The following is a 22,437-nucleotide window of genomic DNA, read 5'->3' as shown; positions in this document are numbered from 1 at the left end:
TTGTTCGCTGCCAGTACGTAACATTGTACATATAGAGAGTTAGCGTAAATTAAGAGCTCAATATGCCGGAGGCGTTTAAGGCAGCAAGCAACTAAGCGGTAAAACACACGGCCACCAGTCAGTCAGTCACACCTAAGGTAGTTCGAGTACGGCGATCGCTTGTGATCCGTAGCAAATCACCAACTAAGTAACTAACCGCAGCAGTAGTTGATGGGCGACGGAGCCAGTGAGTGAGTGAATGAATGATTGAGCGGTCGACAAACAAGCGTAAATAACCGCGCGTACACACATCAAATCCAAATCACGAATTTTTAGCGACAAAGTGAAAGATGTTATAATAAAATAATGCCTCAATCGCATAAATAAGAAAACAACAACAATAACAGCAAATACGCAAAGAAAATAATTTAAAATAAAAAGAGAATTAATGAAAAAAACCAACAAATAAATAAACAAATAAAAGATGCACAGAAATATTGTATAAAGCCATTGTTTGTGTGTGAGATATCGAAATAAAACACAGCTTGTTTCTTTTGTCATTGTTGTTTTTGTTTAGTTGACAGCAAAAGCGGCAGCAGCAGCAACAACAACAACAACAAATGAAATTATTATGCATTTGTGAAGAAGATCAGCCACAATTACGAAAAGAAAAAATTACATAAATAAAAATAATAATACAAGTGGACAAAAACGCCAAACGCCAAGCGTTTCAAGCCACTAGCGACCAACAAAGTTCAAGAGTAAAAACAAAAAATCCCCACAACAACAATAAACGAACAACGACCATCACGAACGTACCGAGGCGAAAAAGGAAGTTTCGAACAAAATTACCGTTCCATTCATTTCAAATATGGCCACATTCAATATGCAATTCATGCTTTTCATCTGTGTCACCTGCGTTGCGGTGACTTTAACCGAAGTCCAGGCAGCTACGGAATACAACCGTTACTTAGCACATCTTTTCCAAAAATACGGCAATGGTGGCACAATGTCTTTTGAGGTGAGTACCTATGATATATGTTTTTGAAGTGCCGGTGCTTAAAATTTGCCAACTTTTTAAAGAGGGAATTTGGAAGAAACCTGATCCTTGTTTTAAAAGAGCTGTGATTGTTCGAAATTTTATCCTCTACGTTCATTTGTTGAATAGGATTAAATGAATCTCATAAAGCGTGAGCAGTATCAGACCGCAGATTGTAATTCTTATATCATACTTGTGTCAGATCCAAAAATCTACATTATCGAATCAGTACATTAAAATATTTCTACCATACTCTCAGAGTTTTTCGTATTTTTTCCGTATTTTTTATTAACCTTTTCATTCCTTTTGTAATATTCCTAAATATTCGTCGTAGACCCCATAAAGTATATATATTAATGATCTGCAACAAAGTCAAACGCCACAATTTTTACATTTTTTGTTTAAATTTTATTGATTGAAAGCAAAAAATGTCGAAAATAGCATCAAATTTTGGAATAAGTTCAGATTTGTTCGAATTGGTCACCTTTGGCTCAAATTATAGCCTTCAAACGGCCAATGAAACCCTCACACTCTGCCCAAATATTGCTCTGCGGTATTTTGGCCCATTCCCGGCGAAGCGCTTGCTTGAGTTGATCGACACTTTGGTATTTTTTTGTACCAACTTTGCTTTCCAAAATACTCCAGACACAATAGGCCAACGGATTGGTATCCGGAGATTTTGGTGGCCATTGTGCACTGGAAATGAAGCGAGGAACCTCACTTTGTAACCATTTTTGGGTGGGTGCGGTTGTGCTGAGTCCTGTTGAAATGTCCAAGGTCTGCGGCCAAAATGTTTGCGTGCCCAAGGCTTTAATACCATCTCCAGAATATTTTCGCGATGTATTATGATGCCATGGTCGATTGATACGAGCGGAAAGCAAATATCGGCTGTTATGGCGGCTCACATCATCACCATGGCCGGCGCTTTAGTTCTGGTGGCCAACCCAAGGTGCACATTTTCAGCTGACCTCTTTGCCAACTAATCACGATCATTTTGTTTGTTTACAAACTACTAGATAACGAATGTTTTCTCATTGTAGAAAACCAAATTCGGTAGTTCACCACTTTCGGTCAAGCGAAGCAACACTTTAGCTCTTTTGAGTTTTCCAATATTTGCCGAATGGGTTGTATGTTTTTTTCCAAAGTATATTCATAAATCCAATATATATACACAAATAAGATGTTTCTATAAATTACAGAAAATTCGGTACCGGATATCCTTAACGGAAATTAGGCTTAATTGTACCGGAGTAGAAACATTTGAAAATGTACCTGTAATGTTCTCGATTTAAAAAGGCGTTAATCTGATACGATTTATACTTTTAATATTCGGCATATGGCTCTATATAGGGCAATTCATATATCTATTTATTAAACATGGAATTGTCATGTGAAGATCCTAGTGGATTCTACCAATTTATTCAAAAAAAGTACAAAAATGACCCATTGTTACATATATTTAATATTAATATGTATTCGTGGGTAATTACTTGACCAATCTTGACTAGAAAAGGATTGGCAGCACCAAAATGTTTTTCTAATGAAAAAAGTTGCAAAATGGGCAATTTATATTTCATCCATCATCAATTTTTACGCCTTTAAAGTCGAAAACAGTATTATTTGAGAATATAAATTATCATGCATCTTTGTTCAAATTAACAATTAATATGTCACATGCTAAATAGCGGCACAGCCCAAAATTATATGTGAAAGTCTGATTATCTTTATGAAATTTAAAAAAAATATATATATAAATATATTATTAATATTTTACACCTTAGCGTGGTGTAAGAAAAAAAACTCTTAACTGTTCTATAATGCCTTATCGATATATTTTTCAACGGTGGTCTTCCAAACTTAACAACATAATAGATAAAGTGTTCCAAACAATAAAAATTGATTTGTTGTTTGCTGTAATCTATTGATTGAAAATCTGATATGAAATTCACGAAGTTCGGAATTTTTACCTTTTGTGTTCGCTGTTAACAAAAACAACAAACTTGCGTGATAAGTTGCGAGTTGTGTTTATGAAAGAAATCACCGGTATTAAATCTTCAAAGTTTGTTGTATACGGAAATACTTCTTTATCGGTCATGTCGTTGTTAATAATACGATTTTTTTTTAATAAAAATAATTCTTCTAATATAAGAATTCTAAAAATTGTCAAAACAAATTCATATGCATGTGTGTGTACTCATAAGCTTTAAATGTGTTGACCTTTAGTGTAGTACAAAGTTAATTCACCGTAAAATCTAAACAAACAAACAAAGATACAGACAGACAGACAGGAACAATTCAACGAACATCTATTAACGTTGATGTTGGCAAATATATATTTACATATATTAAGATGGGTAGTATGAATCTGTTCAACCTTTGTTTTTAACGCTCAGGTGGGTCGAATCTAGATGCTTGGTTGCATTTGCCGATTCGTATTATCGTTTGCGAAAGTTTTTCGTCACTTCGTGTAATTTGTTGGCTGGTGCCAGGCCGGCGTTTGAGCAAGTCTTAGATCCATAGTATTTTCGGGGTATTTTATTGCAAAAAGCAGTGGACAACTTAAGCATGCCGTCAAAGCTTTTCGGCTTGAATTTTCGACGAAAAAATATATGTTATTTTATTGTCGACCTATGGAAAATAGGTAATTGAGCCAATCTTTGCTGCTGAAGAACACCCTTGTCTAAAGTGTTCCACTTACTGATGTTAAATCTGAGATCAGCCTGTGCAATTCACATTTTTTTTCATCCTTATATGGCTTCTGTAGAGATAATAAACTGAGCATTTTATAGACTTTAGGTTGATGTGGGTATGGATAGGATAGGATGAATAGTTTCACAAAGGCCGTACTTTTGAATAACCTGGGACATCAGATAACATTAACCCATTGTTACCAATGGTGTTACTTCCTCAGAGGAGAGAGATATTACACCTTTTCTTTCTTTGCTTCTTGTTCTGACGGTTGGAATTACAAAAATGCTTTTTCCAGGTATCTATAGTGGCTAGTCCTTGGCCCCCAATTTACTTATATCGGTTTCAATGTTGCAACATTCACACGATCCTCGACCAACCGGTCAATAGCTCTGACTCTGGCAACAGTAGGGTTGGAAGACCGAAGCTCATTGGTTTGTTCAGCTAAATCTTCATGATATCTCGGAAAATTCTTTTAGATATTCTCACACCAGTTCATGTTGAATTCACGCGAAATCGCAAAATTTTAATGTTTTCAAATAACGCAGCCGCCAACACTGAATTTTTGTGAAGGAGTTAAACTATATAAAAACCTGGACCTATACATACAATGTTTCGCCACACGAGCTAGAACCTATTATGTCCTACAAATACCAATTTTTAGACAAATTCGTTGAAAAAAGTGGCGAAAATCATCAAAATACCGAATATCAGGAGGTGCCGTTATATGGGGACTATACCAAAACGTGGGCCGATATATCTCACTTTTAAAACCAGCCACCCTAGACACAATAGAAATTGTTCTGCCAAATTTTGAAGCTCTACGTCAAATATTGTGGGCTGTATCGTGATTTCAACAGAGAGACAGACTGTCATCGATAAATCTACTTAATATTTTAGGGATGTTACAAACGGAATGACTCCTCCAAGGTGGAGGGTATAAAAATGAGGTACATGGGAGCTATGCCAATAGTGGATCCACATTCAATATTTATGTGGGGGGAACCAGCGGATTTGGTTGGGAATTGGGACCGAAACTTTAAAAATACTGATAATCAGGTAGTAACCATGGTACAATGTTGACAAGGTAGGCTAAGTTGAAAAAAGTTACAAGTAAAGAGACCTACCTGTACGGATTGTAATATCAGAATTACTATCAACAAATGCAACAAGTTGTCAAATAAACAAACAACTTTTAGCAATGATTTCAATTTTTCTTCAAAATCATGTTCTATATATTTCTAAAGATTTTTATACCCTCCACCAAAAAAGGTATGGAGGGTATATTAAGTTTGTCATTCCGTTTGTAACTCATCGAAATAATCATTTTAGACCCAACAAAGTATACATATTCTTGATCAGCGTAAAATTCTAAGACGATTTAGCCCTGTCCGTCCGTCTGTCCGTCTGTTGTAATCACGCTACAGTCTAAACGAATTAAGATAGGAAGCTAAAATTTTGCACAGATCTCTCTTTTGTCTGCAGGCAGGTCAAGTTCGAAGATGGGCTACATCGGTCCACGATATCGTATAGCCCCCATATAACGGTACCCCCCGATGATTTTACCCACATTTTTCAACGGAATTGTCTGAAAATCCACACAAGGAGTTCCTTGTGGGTACTTTATACCTCGGCAGAGAATTATCAATATAGGTCCACAATATCGTATAGCCCCCATATAACGGTACCCCCCGATATTCGGTATTTTGATGATTTTACTCACATTTTTCAACGGAATTGTCTGAAAATCCACACAAGGAGTTCCTTGTGGGTTCTTTATACCTCGGCAGAGAATTGTCCATATAGGTCCACAATATCGTATAGCCCCCATATAACGGTACCCCCCGATATTCGCTATTTTGATGATTTTACCCACATTTTTCAACGGAATTGTCTGAAAATCCACACAAGGAGTTCCTTGTGGGTTCTTTATACCTCGGCAGAGAATTATCTATATAGTTCCACAATATCGTATAGCCCCCATATAACGGTACCCCCCGATATTCGGTATTTTGCTGATTTTACCCACATTTTTTAACGGAATTGTCTGAAAATCCACACAAGGAGTTCCTTGTGGGTACTTTATACCTCGGCAGAGAATTGTCCATATAGGTCTACGATATCGTATAGCCCCCATGTAACGGTACCCCCCGATATTCGGTATTTTGATGATTTTACCCACATTTTTCAACGGAATTGTCTGAAAATCCACACAAGGAGTTCCTTGTGGGTACTTTATACCTCGGCAGAGAATTATCAATATAGGTCCACAATATCGTATAGCCCCCATATAACGGTACCCCCCGATATTCGGTATTTTGATGATTTTACCCACATTTTTCAACGGAATTGTCTGAAAATCCACACAAGGAGTTCCTTGTGGGTTCTTTATACCTCGGCAGAGAATTATCTATATAGGTCCACAATATCGTATAGCCCCCATATAACGGTACCCCCCGATATTCGGTATTTTGCTGATTTTACCCACATTTTTCAACGGAATTGTCTGAAAATCCACACAAGGAGTTCCTTGTGGGTACTTTATACCTCGGCAGAGAATTATCTATATAGGTCCACAATATCGTATAGCCCCCATATAACTGTACCCCCGATATTTGGTATTTTAATGATTTTACCCACATTTTTCAACGGAATTGTCTGAAAATCCACAAAAGGAGTCCCTTGTGGGCATTTTACCTCCTCAAAATGAAGTGTCTATATAGGTCCACGATATCGTATATCCCCCATATAACTGTAACCTCCGATATTCGGTATTTTGATGATGTTAGCCGCGCTTTTCAATGGAATTGTCTTAAAATCAACACAAGTAGTTCCTTGTGAGTACTTCACCCCCTGAGAGAGAATTGTCTATACAGGTCCACGATATCGTTTATCCCCCATATAACGGTACCTCCCGATATTCGGTATTTTATGATTTGACCCACATTTTTCATCGGAATTGTCTGAAAATCCACACAAGGAGTTCCTTGTGGGTACTTTATACCTCGGCAGAGAATTATCTATATAGATCCACGATATTGTATAGCCCTCATATAACGGTACCCCCGATATTCGGTATTTTGATGTTTTTAGCCATATTTTTCAACGGAATGGTCACAAGGGGTTCTTTGAGAGCACTTTACCCTACCGACAGAGAATTCTCTATATAGGTTAACGATAACGTATAGCTCCCATATAACGGTACCCCGCGATATTCGGTATTTTGATGATGTTAGCCACATTTTCCAATCGTATTGTCTGAAAATCCACACACGGAGTTCCTTGTGAGTACTTTACACGCAGACATAGATTTGTCTTTATAGGTCCACAATATCGTATATCTCCCCATATATCGGCACCTTCCTATATTAGATATTTTAAAGATTTTAAAAGAATTTTTATTGGATTTTATTTTTTTGAAGATTTTCTAATTCGTTCCAAATAGTGGAGGGTATTCAAAGTTAGCATCAAAAAGTGGAAATTGTTTCCATACATACGTTGTAATGAGTATTTTGATTACAACTGAATCTGAATATTTTCTAAACAGTTTTCATATAATGTGTTCTGTTCCAGAACCTGCAAGAATCTGCTAGTTTTGCAACTTTCTTCGACATCATAAAGGGAAAATCGGTTATTGTAGTAAAAACTTTTACATTCTTGCAGTTCTGGAACGGACCATTTAAAGCATCTTCAAGTCAAGTTGACATACTAAGCCAAGAAAATAAAAACCTTAAAATCGATTGGTAGCACTACCCTAACTCGACTTCATTTTACCATGTTAGTACCGTTATATATAATGGATCTACATTGAATCTAATTTCTGAACAGCAAAGCATGAATCTATATATTCCAGGAACAATATCAATTCCTCTGTCGCGATTCCAATAGAGAGAAATCATTTTATGGTCGTTGGTATACAAATATAAATCATTTAATTAAAAAACAATAACTAATATAATGCTATGCTTCAACTATTGTAACCCAATCTTATATCTGCTGATCTGTCATTAGTACCTGTCAGGTTTAATTCCCATGAAATTTGGCACACAGTGAATGTTATTTATTATTAACACGGTTCGCTGCGTAGCTAACCATGTTTTCGGAAATTTTGTTAAGATCTGTCTGTCACTGGGTGCCATTATTTTGTTTGCATTTTCAACAATCGAATTGAAAATTAGAATGAAGATATTAACAAATCAAAATGCTAATCACAAATGTAAACTGACAACACCAGAATTTTAGTGAAAATTATACTTATCTCAGAGAATTTTACCTATACTAAGTACTCATGGCACCAGCATTGTCACCAGCATCTGGAAGCTACAGAAAAACAAATATTGTCTGCATCAACCGGGTATGGATATTGTATTGTTTTTGTTGACAATATTTTTTATGTCAAATAAAACGTTGAGATTGACTTGTAACACGTGATTGAAATTTCTATTGTGTTTGGAATTTTGAAATCGAACAACAACAAAAACAACTATGAAAAATATGTGTTAATATATTTTTAATAATGTTTATTGAAAAAAAACTCATGCCAGGTATGATAATGAAAATTCAACAAAAACATGTGTCATCTTCTCGCTCCATTTTTTTTCAAAATTTGGTAATTATTCAGAGACACTTTTTGGTGCATTCATTCAAATGGTCGATTTGTAAATCGGTTGCAAACAAATTAGACTAACATGTTTTTTGTTTGAATTGTTAAATTATTAACCCATCTCAAGGACATTTACTTTAAGTGCGTTGAATATTACAGGTGAAAAACACTGACAATACAGTCATAAACAATATTACGCTTGCTCTTAAATAATGCGGATCGCTGACGTGCGGGTCATGAAAAGAAGGAGATAAATATCATAAACAATCCCAATATTTTCGTCTTTGAGTAAGGTATTTAGTTATTTCTCATATTTTTTCTCCAAGATTTAACATATTTTGAAGTTTCATCTCTACATATTTCTTTCTCGCCGGGCTGTTTGTCACGTGGCATTTTGAGTTAAGAAATTTGAAATCAATTTAGTGCATGTTGAAATCAATCAATTGTTTGTATGTTGACATGAAGATAGGTTCCAATTTATTGTGTTTGGAGCTCTAAAAATTTACAAATTGTTTGAATTGCGTCTAGGATGATTGGTATTGAAATGGGCTTAATCGGTATATGTACCTGCCGGTTTGAAGTATTTTAAAATATTTAGGCCCAATTAAAAATTGAATCTATTGCAATCAGACACGTCCAATTTATACGTCCAGTACTTTTTTTGGAGAACCTGCTGATCTCGGTATTTTTAAGGTTTCTGTTACAATTCACAACATAATGGGTAAAAGGATTCTTATGACCCTTGTCAAGCTTTTCAGGCAAAATTATTGTAATTTGGTGGAGATCCTGAAGACATTTTTAATTCAATGGACTACAATTCAGAATTCTTACAGGTCCTATTTGTTTGGAAGCCTATTTCAATTATTATTCAACTACAGAAATGAATGTTGTAAGATTTTTAGTGTACAGTCCAAATTATTTATAAGGTACTCTAAAGGGGATTCTTTGAAGAGAATACCCAAAGATCACTTTGTATTTGTAATTTTTAAGAAAGGTTCCAACTTTTTGTGGTTATTTTGTGATAATAGCATTTTTCAATAACAAAGTAAGGTAGAGCTAGATATGGAGCTTATTGTGCCATGGATAATAGTAACAAATTTTGGGTTTATATAAAATAATTATATTAGTAAGGAAAAAAATTATTATTCAACTACAGAAATGAATGTTGTAAGATTTTTAGTGTACAGTCCAAATTATTTAAAAGGTACTCTAAAGGGGATTCTTTGAAGAGAATACCCAAAGATCACTTTGTATTTGTAATTTTTAAGAAAGGTTCCAACTTTTTGTGGTTATTTTGTGATAATAGCATTTTTCAATAACAAAGTAAGGTAGAGCTAGATATGGAGCTTATTGTGCCATGGATAATAGTAACAAATTTTGGGTTTATATAAAATAATTATATTAGTAAGGAAAAAAATTAGAGTCTCAAAGGATTTAATCCTTTTTACTTACAAGACAATACAGCAATGTTTATAAACAACATTGTTGTACAGGATTTTATATCTCTTTGCATTCGTATGTAACTTAAAGAAGAAGACGAGAAAGACCCATGTGACTTTTATGATCTTCATAAAATCGCTTTCTGAATCGAGTCATGCGTCTCCGTCTGGCAAAGTGTCAAATTGAGAAATAAGCATGTTAAAAAATATCAGTCGGTTTTGCGGACAGATGTTTACCCTCAGCCAGTGTTCGTTTATTTAAATATATTTTGACTAGTGTTATGATTATTGAAATTGTTGACCCTCCATGGAGTTGGTTCCAAAGGAATGGGCCAATATTTTTTTGGTTGAGAGAAATAGAGCAGTGTTGGCATGTTTGTTCGGGATACCGTAGTATTTTGTTGTTGCAAAATAGTTAGGCTTAAAACCATTATAGTTGTTACACCCTCCACCATAGTATGAAGGGTATATTAAGTTTGTCATTTCGTTTGTAATATCTAGAAATATACATTTTAGACACCACAAAGTATATATATTCTTGATCAGGATAAAATTGTATGTCGTGTCCGTCATTCTGTCCGTCTATCCGTCTGTCCGTCTGTTGAAATCACTCTAGCTTCCGAACGAAATGAAGTAGGTTGATAAAATTTTACTCAGGACTTTTGGTATTGAAAATGGGTGATGTAGGTCCATGGTTTAGTATAGCCACCATATAATGGTACTTCCCTATTTTCGATATTTTGGTGGTTTAAGCGACATTATATAGCGGAAATGTGGTACCCGAAGTTCGTAATCGATGACAGAAAATTGTCTGTGCAGCTTCACGTCTTCGTAGAGCCCCCATATAACGGCACCTCCCGATATTCGATATTTTTATGATTTTAACTACATTATTCACCGAATCAGAAGGAATAGTCCGATCTCTACCATCTTTATAACAGATCTTGTGTTGATGGAAATATTAAGATGTGCCAAGTCTGAATGGAATCGGATGTTTTACGAGCTTTATAGATATTCACTGATGCTAATATTAGGATTTACAAAGTTGGAGTAAAATTGGATTATCCTTTCTCTTTCTGTGCAGTAAAATATATATTTAGACCTTTTGTGGGGGAGGTACCAGAAGGAGTGGACCGATATTGTCCATTTAATAATATTTCGATTTACCATGATCGGGCGCACCAGCCAGCAAGACAGATGGACGGACATCGCTAGATGGACTCCAAATGTTCTGAAACGGATTCGGTCCAAGAGACCTAGGTTCTAAAACCGTCATTTCAAGGAGGAACATTTTCGTCGTATCAAATAATATCTGGCTGAGGGTATAAAAATTAATTGTTTTATTTTTTGGGTCCTCTTCATAAGATCTCACGTTTGTTGTACATTCTACATCTTTTAATGTCAGAAGCAAGTACAATTTAGTATAACTTGCAGATATATTTCACACGATTTAATTTTTTCAAATACATAATACTAATGAACCACATTTAAATTGAATTATCATATAATGCAATATCAATTTATTATGGAAAGTAACATATACCTTAGTTTGCGTTACATCGCACCTTTGTAATCTATAATCATTTCGCCGGGTGTTTATTATATTAAGTCAGACAGGCTATTATCACCACACTCTTTTACACACATCATGACATTTAAAAACAAAGATATTTGTCTTTTGGCTCCGATCGCGGTCCTTTTTTAATGTCGATGTAAATGCACAATTAAAAGAGCATTGCCACTTTCCAGCTAATCCATTCCAACTGCAACTACAATAGGCAAACTCACTTATTTTTGTTTGTAAATATTGTAAGGAATTCCAAATTTGGCACATTACGAGAAAGGTTTTTCAACCATTTACGTGCAGGTACTTTTGTGGTGATTTAAGAGCCCTATCTATTTTTAACAATCAAATCCAATACGTGACGCTTTGTGAAATTTCTTATTATTACATACTATTTTGGTTTAAGCAAAGTTCAATAAACCTTAACTTTCAATTCAATATTAAGTCGTTAAACTTATAGCAAAACTATAAACATATTTATGTCTGTGGGTGTGTGTGTGTTTGTCGAGAAATATTATAAACGATAGTGGGATAGGCCTGCAAAACACTTTTGCAATTGTTAATTTCACATGTATTCAAGTCAAATATTATTATGCCGAGAAAACAATTGAACCTTTATTCAACAATTTACAAAATTAATCATGTGGAATATCAACAAATAGCTTTCATTATACCCTACAACACTATGTGTTGGGGGTATTATAAGTTTGATTGGGCCATAATTTGTAATCATGCTACAGGTCGCAATTATGGCTCGATCCTTACGAAATTTTGCACGAAGGTGGGGTTAGGGTCAGAATAGAAGCATATTTCTTTTGGAGATGATCGCCAAATGTTTAGGGGTTAAAATGGACCAAATACTGAAAAAATGTCGGATTTTGCAGTAGCTATACAGGTCGCAATTATAGACCAATCGACACGGGATTTCGCATGTAGCTAGAGTTTAGGGCGGGGAAGAAGCCCACCGGGTGGGTGGCCGTCGGATAATATTTAGCGGGTAAAATATATCATATATTTTGTGTTGAAAAAATTCAAAATTTTTCATTAAACCGCGAATATTTTAAATCCCGACGAACTCACAAAGCCATGACAAGGTTACTTCTGAGCTTTACATTGATGTTAACATCGAACACATCGGATATATAGCAAAATATGTGCGATATATATGTCGAGAACGACTGAAACGATTTCGATAGTTCTCATTAATTCAGAATGGCCTCTTTGCAGGAAAGAAAAACCGTCTAAAAAAGTTGCATAAAAATATCTCTCTAAAGATGAAAAACATTGATTTTGTAACATTTTCTCATATTTTTTTAAATTTTGTCATATTTTTGGCATATTTTCATTTTGAATTAAACATTTGGTAATATGTCTACAACTAACAAAACTAAGTAATTAGGATATCAGGATATCATATACAGATTGCATTTGTGACCCGATCCTTACGAAATTTTGCATGGGGATAAGATGAGGGTCAGAATAGAAGCCTTCTCTTTTTGGAGATGATCGCCATATATTTAGGGGTTGAAATGGACCAAAAAACTGCAAAATTGTCAGCAGGTCGTAATTATCGCCCAATCCTCGCGCACATTTGAATGGGGGTTACCGGACATTGCAAAAGCCAAGCAGTTTTGGATGGCCATCCAAAAATATTCAATGTGTGAAGGAGTTTGCCAACTTTTGTAGACAAAATACGAAAATGTCCATTCCAGTGACTTTTTGGAGAATTCACAAATACAGGAAAGACGCACTTCTGACTATTTCGTTAACGCTGATTTAGTTGAAGAATATAGTCAAATGGCTGTATCTCATATAGATGCGTTTCAGTCAAAAACCAATAATAAATGTTAATCTTTTGTCACTTCTTAGAGATTATAGGTCTTTGGGAAATATTGGTTCCAGATCTAGGAAGACCATTTACGTGCAACATCTACCAATAAATTGGAAATGAGCAAATTAGTTTAAGTTGCTATTATTCGAAAATTAGAGAACGAAACCTGATGGTTTTCTTTTATAATTTGTCACAATATCTTGTGGAATTCTTTCGAGTATCTCGCCTACATAAACTGTATAGTTTATTATAGTGTTGTAGGGTATTCAACGGTCGGACCCGCTCGATTGTAGCCTTTGCTTACTTGTTTTTTAAATAAAACGACGCATTCCGTTTATCCGCATCAATTCTAATCTCCTATTTTACATCTCCCCGTCATCCATTAAGAGAGTCACTTTTTATTTGAAGAAGGATTGAAAAATGCATCGTCAAGTGTGCATAAACTTCTTTTCTTCCGTTTAAAAATAAAGACTACTAGCCATGAAGAATATCGTCGTTATCATTTAACTGTCGACAGATATTCGTTCACATGATGGTTGCATTTGTTTTGTTATCTCTTGTTATTTAAGTTAGATTACGAGAGACCGGCATCTGTCTGTCTCTCTGTCTGAACAAACATTTTATTGTTCTAAACTACATGCTACATATTTGATATTTTGAACTTTTTGTTCACAACATGTGAATGATTAGTCTATATGAATTGCATGCTTCAATGCAAAATGGCTTAACTCATATTGATTACTTATATGTTATTTTTTCGTCCAGTTGTCAGCATTTAATTCGTTCCTTCAAATGCTGACAATGGTTCAAAGTCAGTTTTTGTGTACAGGGTGAGATAAAAAATGCAACAAAGTCAAGCGTCATAATTTTTAAATTTCTTTTTTAATTTTATTGAATGAATGCAAAACATGCCGGAAATAACATCAAATTTTAGAACAAGTTTAGATTTGTTCGAATTGGTCACCTTTTGCACGAATTATGGCCTTCCAACGGCCAATGAAACCGTCACACTCTGCCCAAATATTGCTCTGCGGTATTTTGGCCCGGAGATTTGGTGGCCATTGTGCACTGGAAAATAAGCGAGGAACCACATTTTGTAACCATTCTTGGGTGGCGCGTGCTGAGTCCTGTTGGCATGTCCAAGGTCCAAAATTTTTGCGTGACCAAGGTTTTAATACACCCTCCAGAATATTTTCGCGATAATGTTCGACATTTATTCTGATGCCACGGTCGATTAATAAAAGCAGAGAGCGGAGAACGACCATCGGCTGTGATTGCGGCCCACACCATCACCATAGCCGGCGCTTGAGTTCTGGTGGCCAACCGAAGGTGCACGTTTTCAGCTGACCTCTTTGACAAGTAAACACGATCCGTTTGTTTGTTTACAAACTGCTGGACAACAAACGTTTTCTCATCGGAGAAAACCATATTCGGCAGTTCACCACTTTCGGCCAAGCGAAGCAACTCTTTAGCTCTTTTGAGTCTATTTTCTTCCTGTTGCGGTGTAAGTTTTTGAACTTTTTGGAATTTCAATGGCTTTACCCTGAGCTCATTTTTCAATATTTGCCGAATGGAATATTGCGATATGTTCAGCTCACGAGCCATTCCTCGGCCACTGCGACGCGGGTTTCGACCAAGTCACTTCTTTACTTTTCGAACCATTTCTCCGTCCACTTCCTTGGCGTCGGGCTACGCTAACAGTATCACAGTAACGAGCGATGGTACGAGACACAAAAGATTTATTCACATTTAAATGCTGGAGTACTCTAACGATAGCCACTTGTGGTTTTCCAGCCAAATGTAAAGAAATCACACTATCACGCTTGAATTCCATCACGAATATTTTTTTTTTTCTGGAAAATTCTCACCAAAATGCTTTTGTACGCTTGTAAACAATATAATGAGCTGTCACAGGAATAATTTTAACAGCTGTCGGATGAGTGGCTTAGAAATGACAGCAGTCTGAAGTTGGTTGCAGTTTTTTCATCTCACCCTGTACGAACTGCTCATTTGGGATATCATGTCTGTATCTCCATACTCAAATAAAATATAGACAACGGAAATTTAGTTTTGTTTTTTTATGCAAGTGTCTCTCAATACGCGGTGGACCATTCGACTTCGAAAAAACATTTCATTGTTTTTTTAAGAACTTTGCTTGATTATTCCCGTTTTTTTCGATGCTATCATGTAATTGTCACTTATATTATGGAACAATTTTTAACGGACAAATATCTTACAGTCATGATTTTAGAATTGAGTGACTTCAATATTTTCACTTACACCCCTGAAACGACATAAACGACTTCTACTGATCCGAATTTTTTCGATGATAAACTTTTCGACTTTGGTCGCACTTTGGATGACCAAATTTGAATTTTTTACTTGTTTTTTTTTTTTCATTTCTGTTCTCTCAGAGTGATTTTGACAACTCGCCCTTTTATTCGTCATTCTATTAAAAATGCACGGGAACACAGCAATAGTAGTTTCTTCCAAACAAACATTTTTCAGAACTTGACCTCGCTGATTTTTATTAATGAAAATGTTGACACAAAAATTATGCGACCTTAGACACACTTTTATTGTGAGTTATGTTATTTTGCAATCATCCACATATTACTACTGCATACACATACATATGTATGTGTCCATATTAAATAATACATATCACTACACAGTCAAAGAAAAACGAAGAAATACATTATAAATTTAATAAAATTTTAACACATTTTATCACTTAAGAACTGTTACAAATATACATTCATACAACATCGAGTAAAATTACAATGTACTGTGGGTCAGATAATAGGGAAACTATGTTAATGATTATTTTTACTCTATGACAAGTTTTTGTATATAATGAAAAAATGTTTATCAAAAAATCAGAAAGAAAGGTAATGTTTCTCTTATCCTGTCGCCATATACAGTGGTCACTATATATACACATATCAGCACGCCATTTATAAATGTACATATCTGATTGTGTCCATAAATACCAACAAAAATTGCAGGACAAAGCCCGTGTTTTGTTGATTGACTGAAAGTGATCATTCCTTCTACGACTAGATACGTAGCGTCTTTTCGCTACGAGTATGTGTAGAAATAAATTATTTTCTTCAAGACGTCATAACTAAGTGGGTGTGCTATTTATATCAGTACAGATGTACATATGTTTGTACAAAAGTTACAAGTGCAAAATCTAAAATAAAATTATTTGGCACGTTTTGGATTGGATATTAAGCGTTTAAATTGTATTGTGGCATCTACAAAGAGGGTAAAGAGGGGGAGAATGTCATAAAACTGTTAAATTGAATTTTGTTAGACTATTTTGCATGCAGATTTTAAACGTTTCCATTGTGAAATATACGTAAATATATAAATAAGGTACCATTGAACATTCGACAAAAGTTAAATAAAAAATACAAAAAAAAAAAAAAAAAAACAAATAATATTCATACAATTTGCTCTAGTTACAATATATGCTTGTCACGAAAAGAGTTTATTCAAGAAAATGTTAAGAAACTTAACGAAGAGTTCAAGTCCCAGAGTAATAATATTTATTGAGAAACTGTTTTCAATAAGAAAACAATAAAGAAAGACAAAAGTCGGGCGCCGCCAATTTTAAAATACACAACAGCAATAAAAATATTTAGTACTGCCTTCTGTAGCAAATAGACGTTCAATACAATTGCAATTTAATTATTGATTGTGTATTAAGGCTTTAGAGCGGTTTAAAATTTAAAATCGGTTGATACTATCCTAACTAACCTAGGAAAACTATATCTTAATCGACTTCCACTAAACTTGACTGAGGTAAATTTATGTTGTCACATAGAACTCTCTCGAACCAAACATCATTGCCATGGAGTGCATGCTATGACTTTAAGCATACTTAAATATAAAATCGGAATTAAAAATTTAATTTGACAAGTGTTGTGTCCTTGATGTATTTTTTACATCTAATCAGAGAGAATTAGATCGGAGATATACCCATATCTGAACCGATCTCTATAAAACTTGGCAAAGGTATTTTTAGGATGTAGCAAATATCTTGTTGTGGAATGTATAATACGGATTGGGGGGACATAGATATAAAATGGGATGAAATATATATTAGGAGCTTCCGACCTATACATACAATGTTCCGCCACAGAAGCTAAAACAAATTTTTAGACAAATCGGTGGAAAATTATGGCAAAAATCGTCAAAATATCGGAGGTTTCCGTTATATGGGGGCTATGCCAACCATCCTAGGTACAATACAAATTGTTGTGCCAAATTTTGAAGCTCTACAGGGTGACATGAAAAAACTGCAACAAAGTCAAACGCCATAATTTTTATCTATTTTTTTCTGATTTTTTTTTAATGAAGGCAAAAATGTCGCAAATAGCATCAAATTTTAGAATAAGTATAGATTTGTTCGAATTGGTCACCTTTGGCACGAATTATGACCTTAAAACGGCCAATGAAACCGTCACACGCTGCCCGAATGTTGCTCTGCGGTATTTTGGCCCATTCCCGGTGAAGCGCTTGCTGGAGGTGATCGACACTTTGGTATTTTAATGCCAATTGTGGTGGCAATTGTACGCTGGAAATGAAGCGAGGAACCTCATTTTGTAACCATTCTTGGATGGCGGGTGTTGAGTCCTGTTGGAATGTCGAAGGTCTGCGGCCAAAATGTTTGCGTGCCCAAGACTTTAATACACCCTCCAGAATATTTTCGCGATAATATTCGGCATTTATTCTGATGCCACGGTCGATTAATACGAGCGGAGAGCGACCATCGGCTGTTATGGCGGACCGCACCATCACCATGGCCGGCGCTTGAGTTCTGGTGGCCAACCGAAGGTGCACATTTTCAGCTGACCTCTTTGGCAAATAAATACGATAATTTTGTTTGTTTACAAACTGTTTTCTCATCGGAGAAAACAAAATTCGGCCAAGCGACGCAACTCTTTAGCTCATTTGAGTCTATTTTCTTTCTGTTGCGGTGTAAGTTCTTGCACTTTTTGGAATTTCAATGGCTTTACCCCGAGCTCATTTTTCAATATTTGACGAATTGAATATGGCGATATGTTTAGCTCACGAGCCATTTTTCGGCCACCGCTACGCGGCCATCACGAATAACTTTTTTCTGGAAAATTCTCACCAAAATGCTTTTGTACGATTGTAAACAATATAAAGAGCTGTCACTGGAATAAGTTTAACAGCTATCGGACGAGGGGTTGGTCGCAGTTTTTTCATCTCACCTTGTATATGGCCACGTTTTCGTATAGCCCTTATATAACAGCACCTCCCGATATTCGGTATTTTGATGGTTTTTGCACACATTTTCCCGGATTTGTTTAAAAATTGGTATTTGTAGTTCGTAATGGTTTCTAGCTCCGGCGGCAGAACGTTGAGAATTTAGGTCCAGGTTTTGCTATAGAGCACATATAACGAAGCCACCGATATTCGGTATTTTGATAATCCTCGTCACATTTATCCACGAAATTGTTTCAAATTTGGTATTTATGAAGATTTGGTAGATGACAATCCTTGAAGTATAAAATTGTCTATGGCGGCTCCCGTTTTGATATGGCTCCCATACAACGGCATCACCCATTTTATCAAAACGATCTTACTGGTATTTGTAGTTCAAAGTGGAACACGTTTGAATTCAGATACTTTTATATAAAAATGTTTTCTTCACCCAATGGTGCAGGGCCGAAGTTATTTTTTTTACTTGTTTTCTATTTCCTCCTCGCATAGTTTGCATTAGCCTACATAGTTTTCATATTGATCAGGGATCAAGATGAATTTAAAAGACCTGGAGTTGTTTACAATCCTTTGATCAGATTGTGATATAATTATAGTAGTCATTCCTTTAAGTATTTCATGGTATAATTTCTTACCGAAAATACAATTATTTTTTTGAATTCGGCCAAGAATGTTTGCTACATTTCGATTTGATTGGCGAGAATGCTTTAAAATAAAATACCAAGTATTTAATATTCAATTTGAATATTCTCATGCTTGTTTTTATTAGCCATAGGAATGCAAAGTATATTTTATTGAAATATAGGAATGTGCGAATATATGTTAATACGTATGTATGAAATTCAGAATCAATTACTCGATATTACAATTTTAGAAGAAAGCTTAAACAATTTTTATCGTTCACATCTACTGTGCATATAAAATACGGATCAACAGTGGAAATAAATGTGTACAGAAATCTGTGAGGGCAGTGAAACTTTCTTTCAATGGTCGTCAAGTTGTTTTGTAAGTGTTAGTAAGTAATCTTCACAAACACACATACAATGTTATTATATTTATTGAAGATATCTGCAGATCATAATATAACTGTCAGACAGATAGATATCTTTTTATCTGTGAATTACTTAGGATAATAGCTCTTTAAATGCCTACCACACTGACGAAGAAAAGACAAAAGACACTGGAAGACTGTAACGCATAGCAGAAATCTACAATGATTCCATATTATAAATGTGAGCATGGATGCACTTATTTGTCCCGTCATCTATATTGCAATGCATGAGTAATCTTCGAATGTGCGTACAATATTTACAATGTACGGATACATAGGTACACATAAATGAAAAAAAAAAAATACATGAGAATATTTAGAGCAAAGATTTAGCAGACAATCCATATTGTAAAGATTTATATAATAGCCACTAAGTTATCGTTATGTAGGTTGATAGCTGTAACGGCCAAGGGCCTCAAGAATAATATTAAAACTTTTTGACACAAATATTCGTATCTGCATCACACAAATATAAAATATTTAATTACCTTTTGTTGATAAAATCAGTCATAAACATGTTAACATAAATAAATGTTTATAGAATGTGTGTGAACCTACTGAGTATAGAAAACCCATTCGCAGTAGAACAGAATTCGAAGAGAGCTGGAAAATATTCGTCATTATTAATTGAATACTTCGTTATTTTTGTACCCTCCACCTTGGAAAGGAGGGTATATTAACTTTGTCATTCCGTTTGTAATATCCCTAAATATTCTAAGTCGATTTAACGATGTTTGCCTGTCCGTCGGTTGTTTGAAATCATGATACAGCTCACATTATTTAGCAGAATAATTTGTTTTGTGTCTAGGATGGTTGGTATTTGGTACTTTCCAATATTCGGTATTTTTATGGTTTTTGTCACATTTTTCATGGATTTGTCTAAAAATTGTTATTTGTTATTCATAATGGGTTTTAGCTGCGGTGGTGAAACATTCTATGTATAGGTCCACGTTTTGGTATAGCTTCCATATAACGGTACCTCCAGATATTCGGTATTTTGATGATTTTTGCCGCATTTCTTCGCGGATTTGTCTAAAAATTGATATTTTTGTATTCTAATGGGTTCTAGCTCCGCTGCCGAAATATTGCATGTATAGGTTCACGTTTTTGTATAGCCCCATATAGCGGTACCTCCTGATATTCAATATTTTGATGATTTTGCGACATTTTCCCACGAATTTGTCTAAAAATTATTAATTAATTAGTATTTGTGGGACAAAATGGGTTCAAATGTTTCCTTTTTGCTAAGGCGGCAATACAGAAACGTAGACCGATATATCTCATTTTAATCCCAACTATCCTAGGCACAATACAAATTGTTCTGCCAAACTTTATCGTCATTTAAACAGACAGACGAACTTAGAATTTTATGCTGATTACGAATATATATACTTTCTGGGGTCTACGACATATTCTTAGGGGCGTTACAAAAGAAATGGCCAAGTTAATATACCCTCCTTTTCAAGGTAGAGGGTATAAAAATTAAGCAAACTTATTTTTTCGATGTCGAATAGGAGTGTAAAATTTGTTCAAAATCGAGCAGAATTACTCTTGCCGAGCAACGTGTTGTGTTTGTATGTGTGTGTTTTGCTTTTACTTTTTTCTTACTTTCTTTACTGTGGAAGCGACTGTGCCAATACGTTTCTTCTTCTAGGAATGCGTTTACTTTGATTATGTACACGATTACGATCAATTCCTTCAAAGTTCACAGCAACATCAAACCGGTTTGCTGTTGAACACACGCAAATCAACAAAGAAAAAATTTCTACTCATTTTTACTCTTAGAGCAAACCCTTGATCTATTTTGAGTGATTCTACTCCCACTCTATTTTTTCCAACAGGAGTAACAAAGGAGAACTCCCACACAAAACAAAGAGAAGACTCCGTAAAAACTCCCACTCTTTAAGCAATCCTGCTTGCGAGCAAGTTTTGCTCCCAAGTGAAAATTATCAAATCTGAGCTCTGCCAGTTTGTAATATTATCTTTCATCGCCTTGAAGATGTGTGATCTGTTTCTCTAGGACGATACAAAAATTAATTCGAAATAAAAACACCCATTTCAAGTGTATTTTTCTCTCTTGTCTATAAGAAATAAATTAGCCTTCTTGGAGAGTTTTAGCCCCCTAATTTGAAGGTTTTAGCTGTATTTGAACAATCTAAAATTTGTTTGGGTCGACTTATTCGCTTTCTTCGAAGTTTGAAATGTTTTCGAGTTAGGAAAAAATATTCCCAAAAGATTTTCAATGATACCATACATTAGGTTTCTACTCCATATAACAGACCGATTCATTTACGGAATATTAAAACAATGTTTTTTATTTCTTATGATAGGCGAAATAAGTTGATTTTTCTTCTTTTAACAACTCAATCGTTGGTGATAAAGAAATATAATTTATATAACTCTTATAATGTAAATGTCAGTAAAACCCACAATTTCGCAACCTACCGGTTTTATTTGGAACAACATTTTTCCTTAATTTGTCAACAGATGTGACCATTAGCCATTTACTTCAATACAGTATTGTTAAATGTCACTTTCGACATTTCGCACATGTTTATTTTCTTTGTCATATTCTGCACACGTTCAATTCCCATCAATGTCCCATCATCCATTCCAGCAACAATTCAACAAAGATTTGCACATTTTGGCCATAAATCACCAAAAACCAAAACAACTTTTAAAAACTTCCCTGACCCGGTGGCCTCGTTTGATTTTTTTTTCAGTTTTCCTGAATGTGTCAATTTTATGAGCCAATAACTTAGGGCATTTAATCCTTTTGGTGCTTGGATAATAAAATGAGGCCTTTAAGATAATTTAAAATGTGTTATGGTCACTCATCACCCGAGTAAAATTTTCAACTTAAAGTGTATATAAATCTGATTCATGTTATTACAATTTTGTAATTGCATTTATTTCTCTTGGATACGTTAATTTCCCAGTAAAACCTACTCAGTAAGGAATACTGGGAGAATTTTCCCCACTTACAA

General features: G+C 34.9%; 1 protein-coding gene across 1 annotated transcript in view; it reads left to right on the top strand.

Annotated features, from left to right (window-relative positions):
* The window catches only part of LOC101893647 (zinc transporter ZIP10), a 47,989-nt gene continuing 25,552 nt past the window's right edge, over positions 1-22,437 (top strand). Inside the window, exon 1 of the mRNA XM_005183573.4 lies at positions 1-1,000. Coding sequence (XP_005183630.1) covers positions 851-1,000 — 150 coding nt within the window. The 5' untranslated portion in view covers positions 1-850. The remainder of the gene's footprint in view (positions 1,001-22,437) is intronic.

The sequence above is a fragment of the Musca domestica genome, unplaced genomic scaffold, assembly GCF_030504385.1.
Source record: "Musca domestica strain aabys unplaced genomic scaffold, Musca_domestica.polishedcontigs.V.1.1 6, whole genome shotgun sequence".
NCBI lineage: Eukaryota > Metazoa > Arthropoda > Insecta > Diptera > Muscidae > Musca > Musca domestica.
The sequence above is the reverse complement of the archived record's forward strand: the minus strand, read 5'-3'. Positions and strand labels throughout refer to the sequence as shown.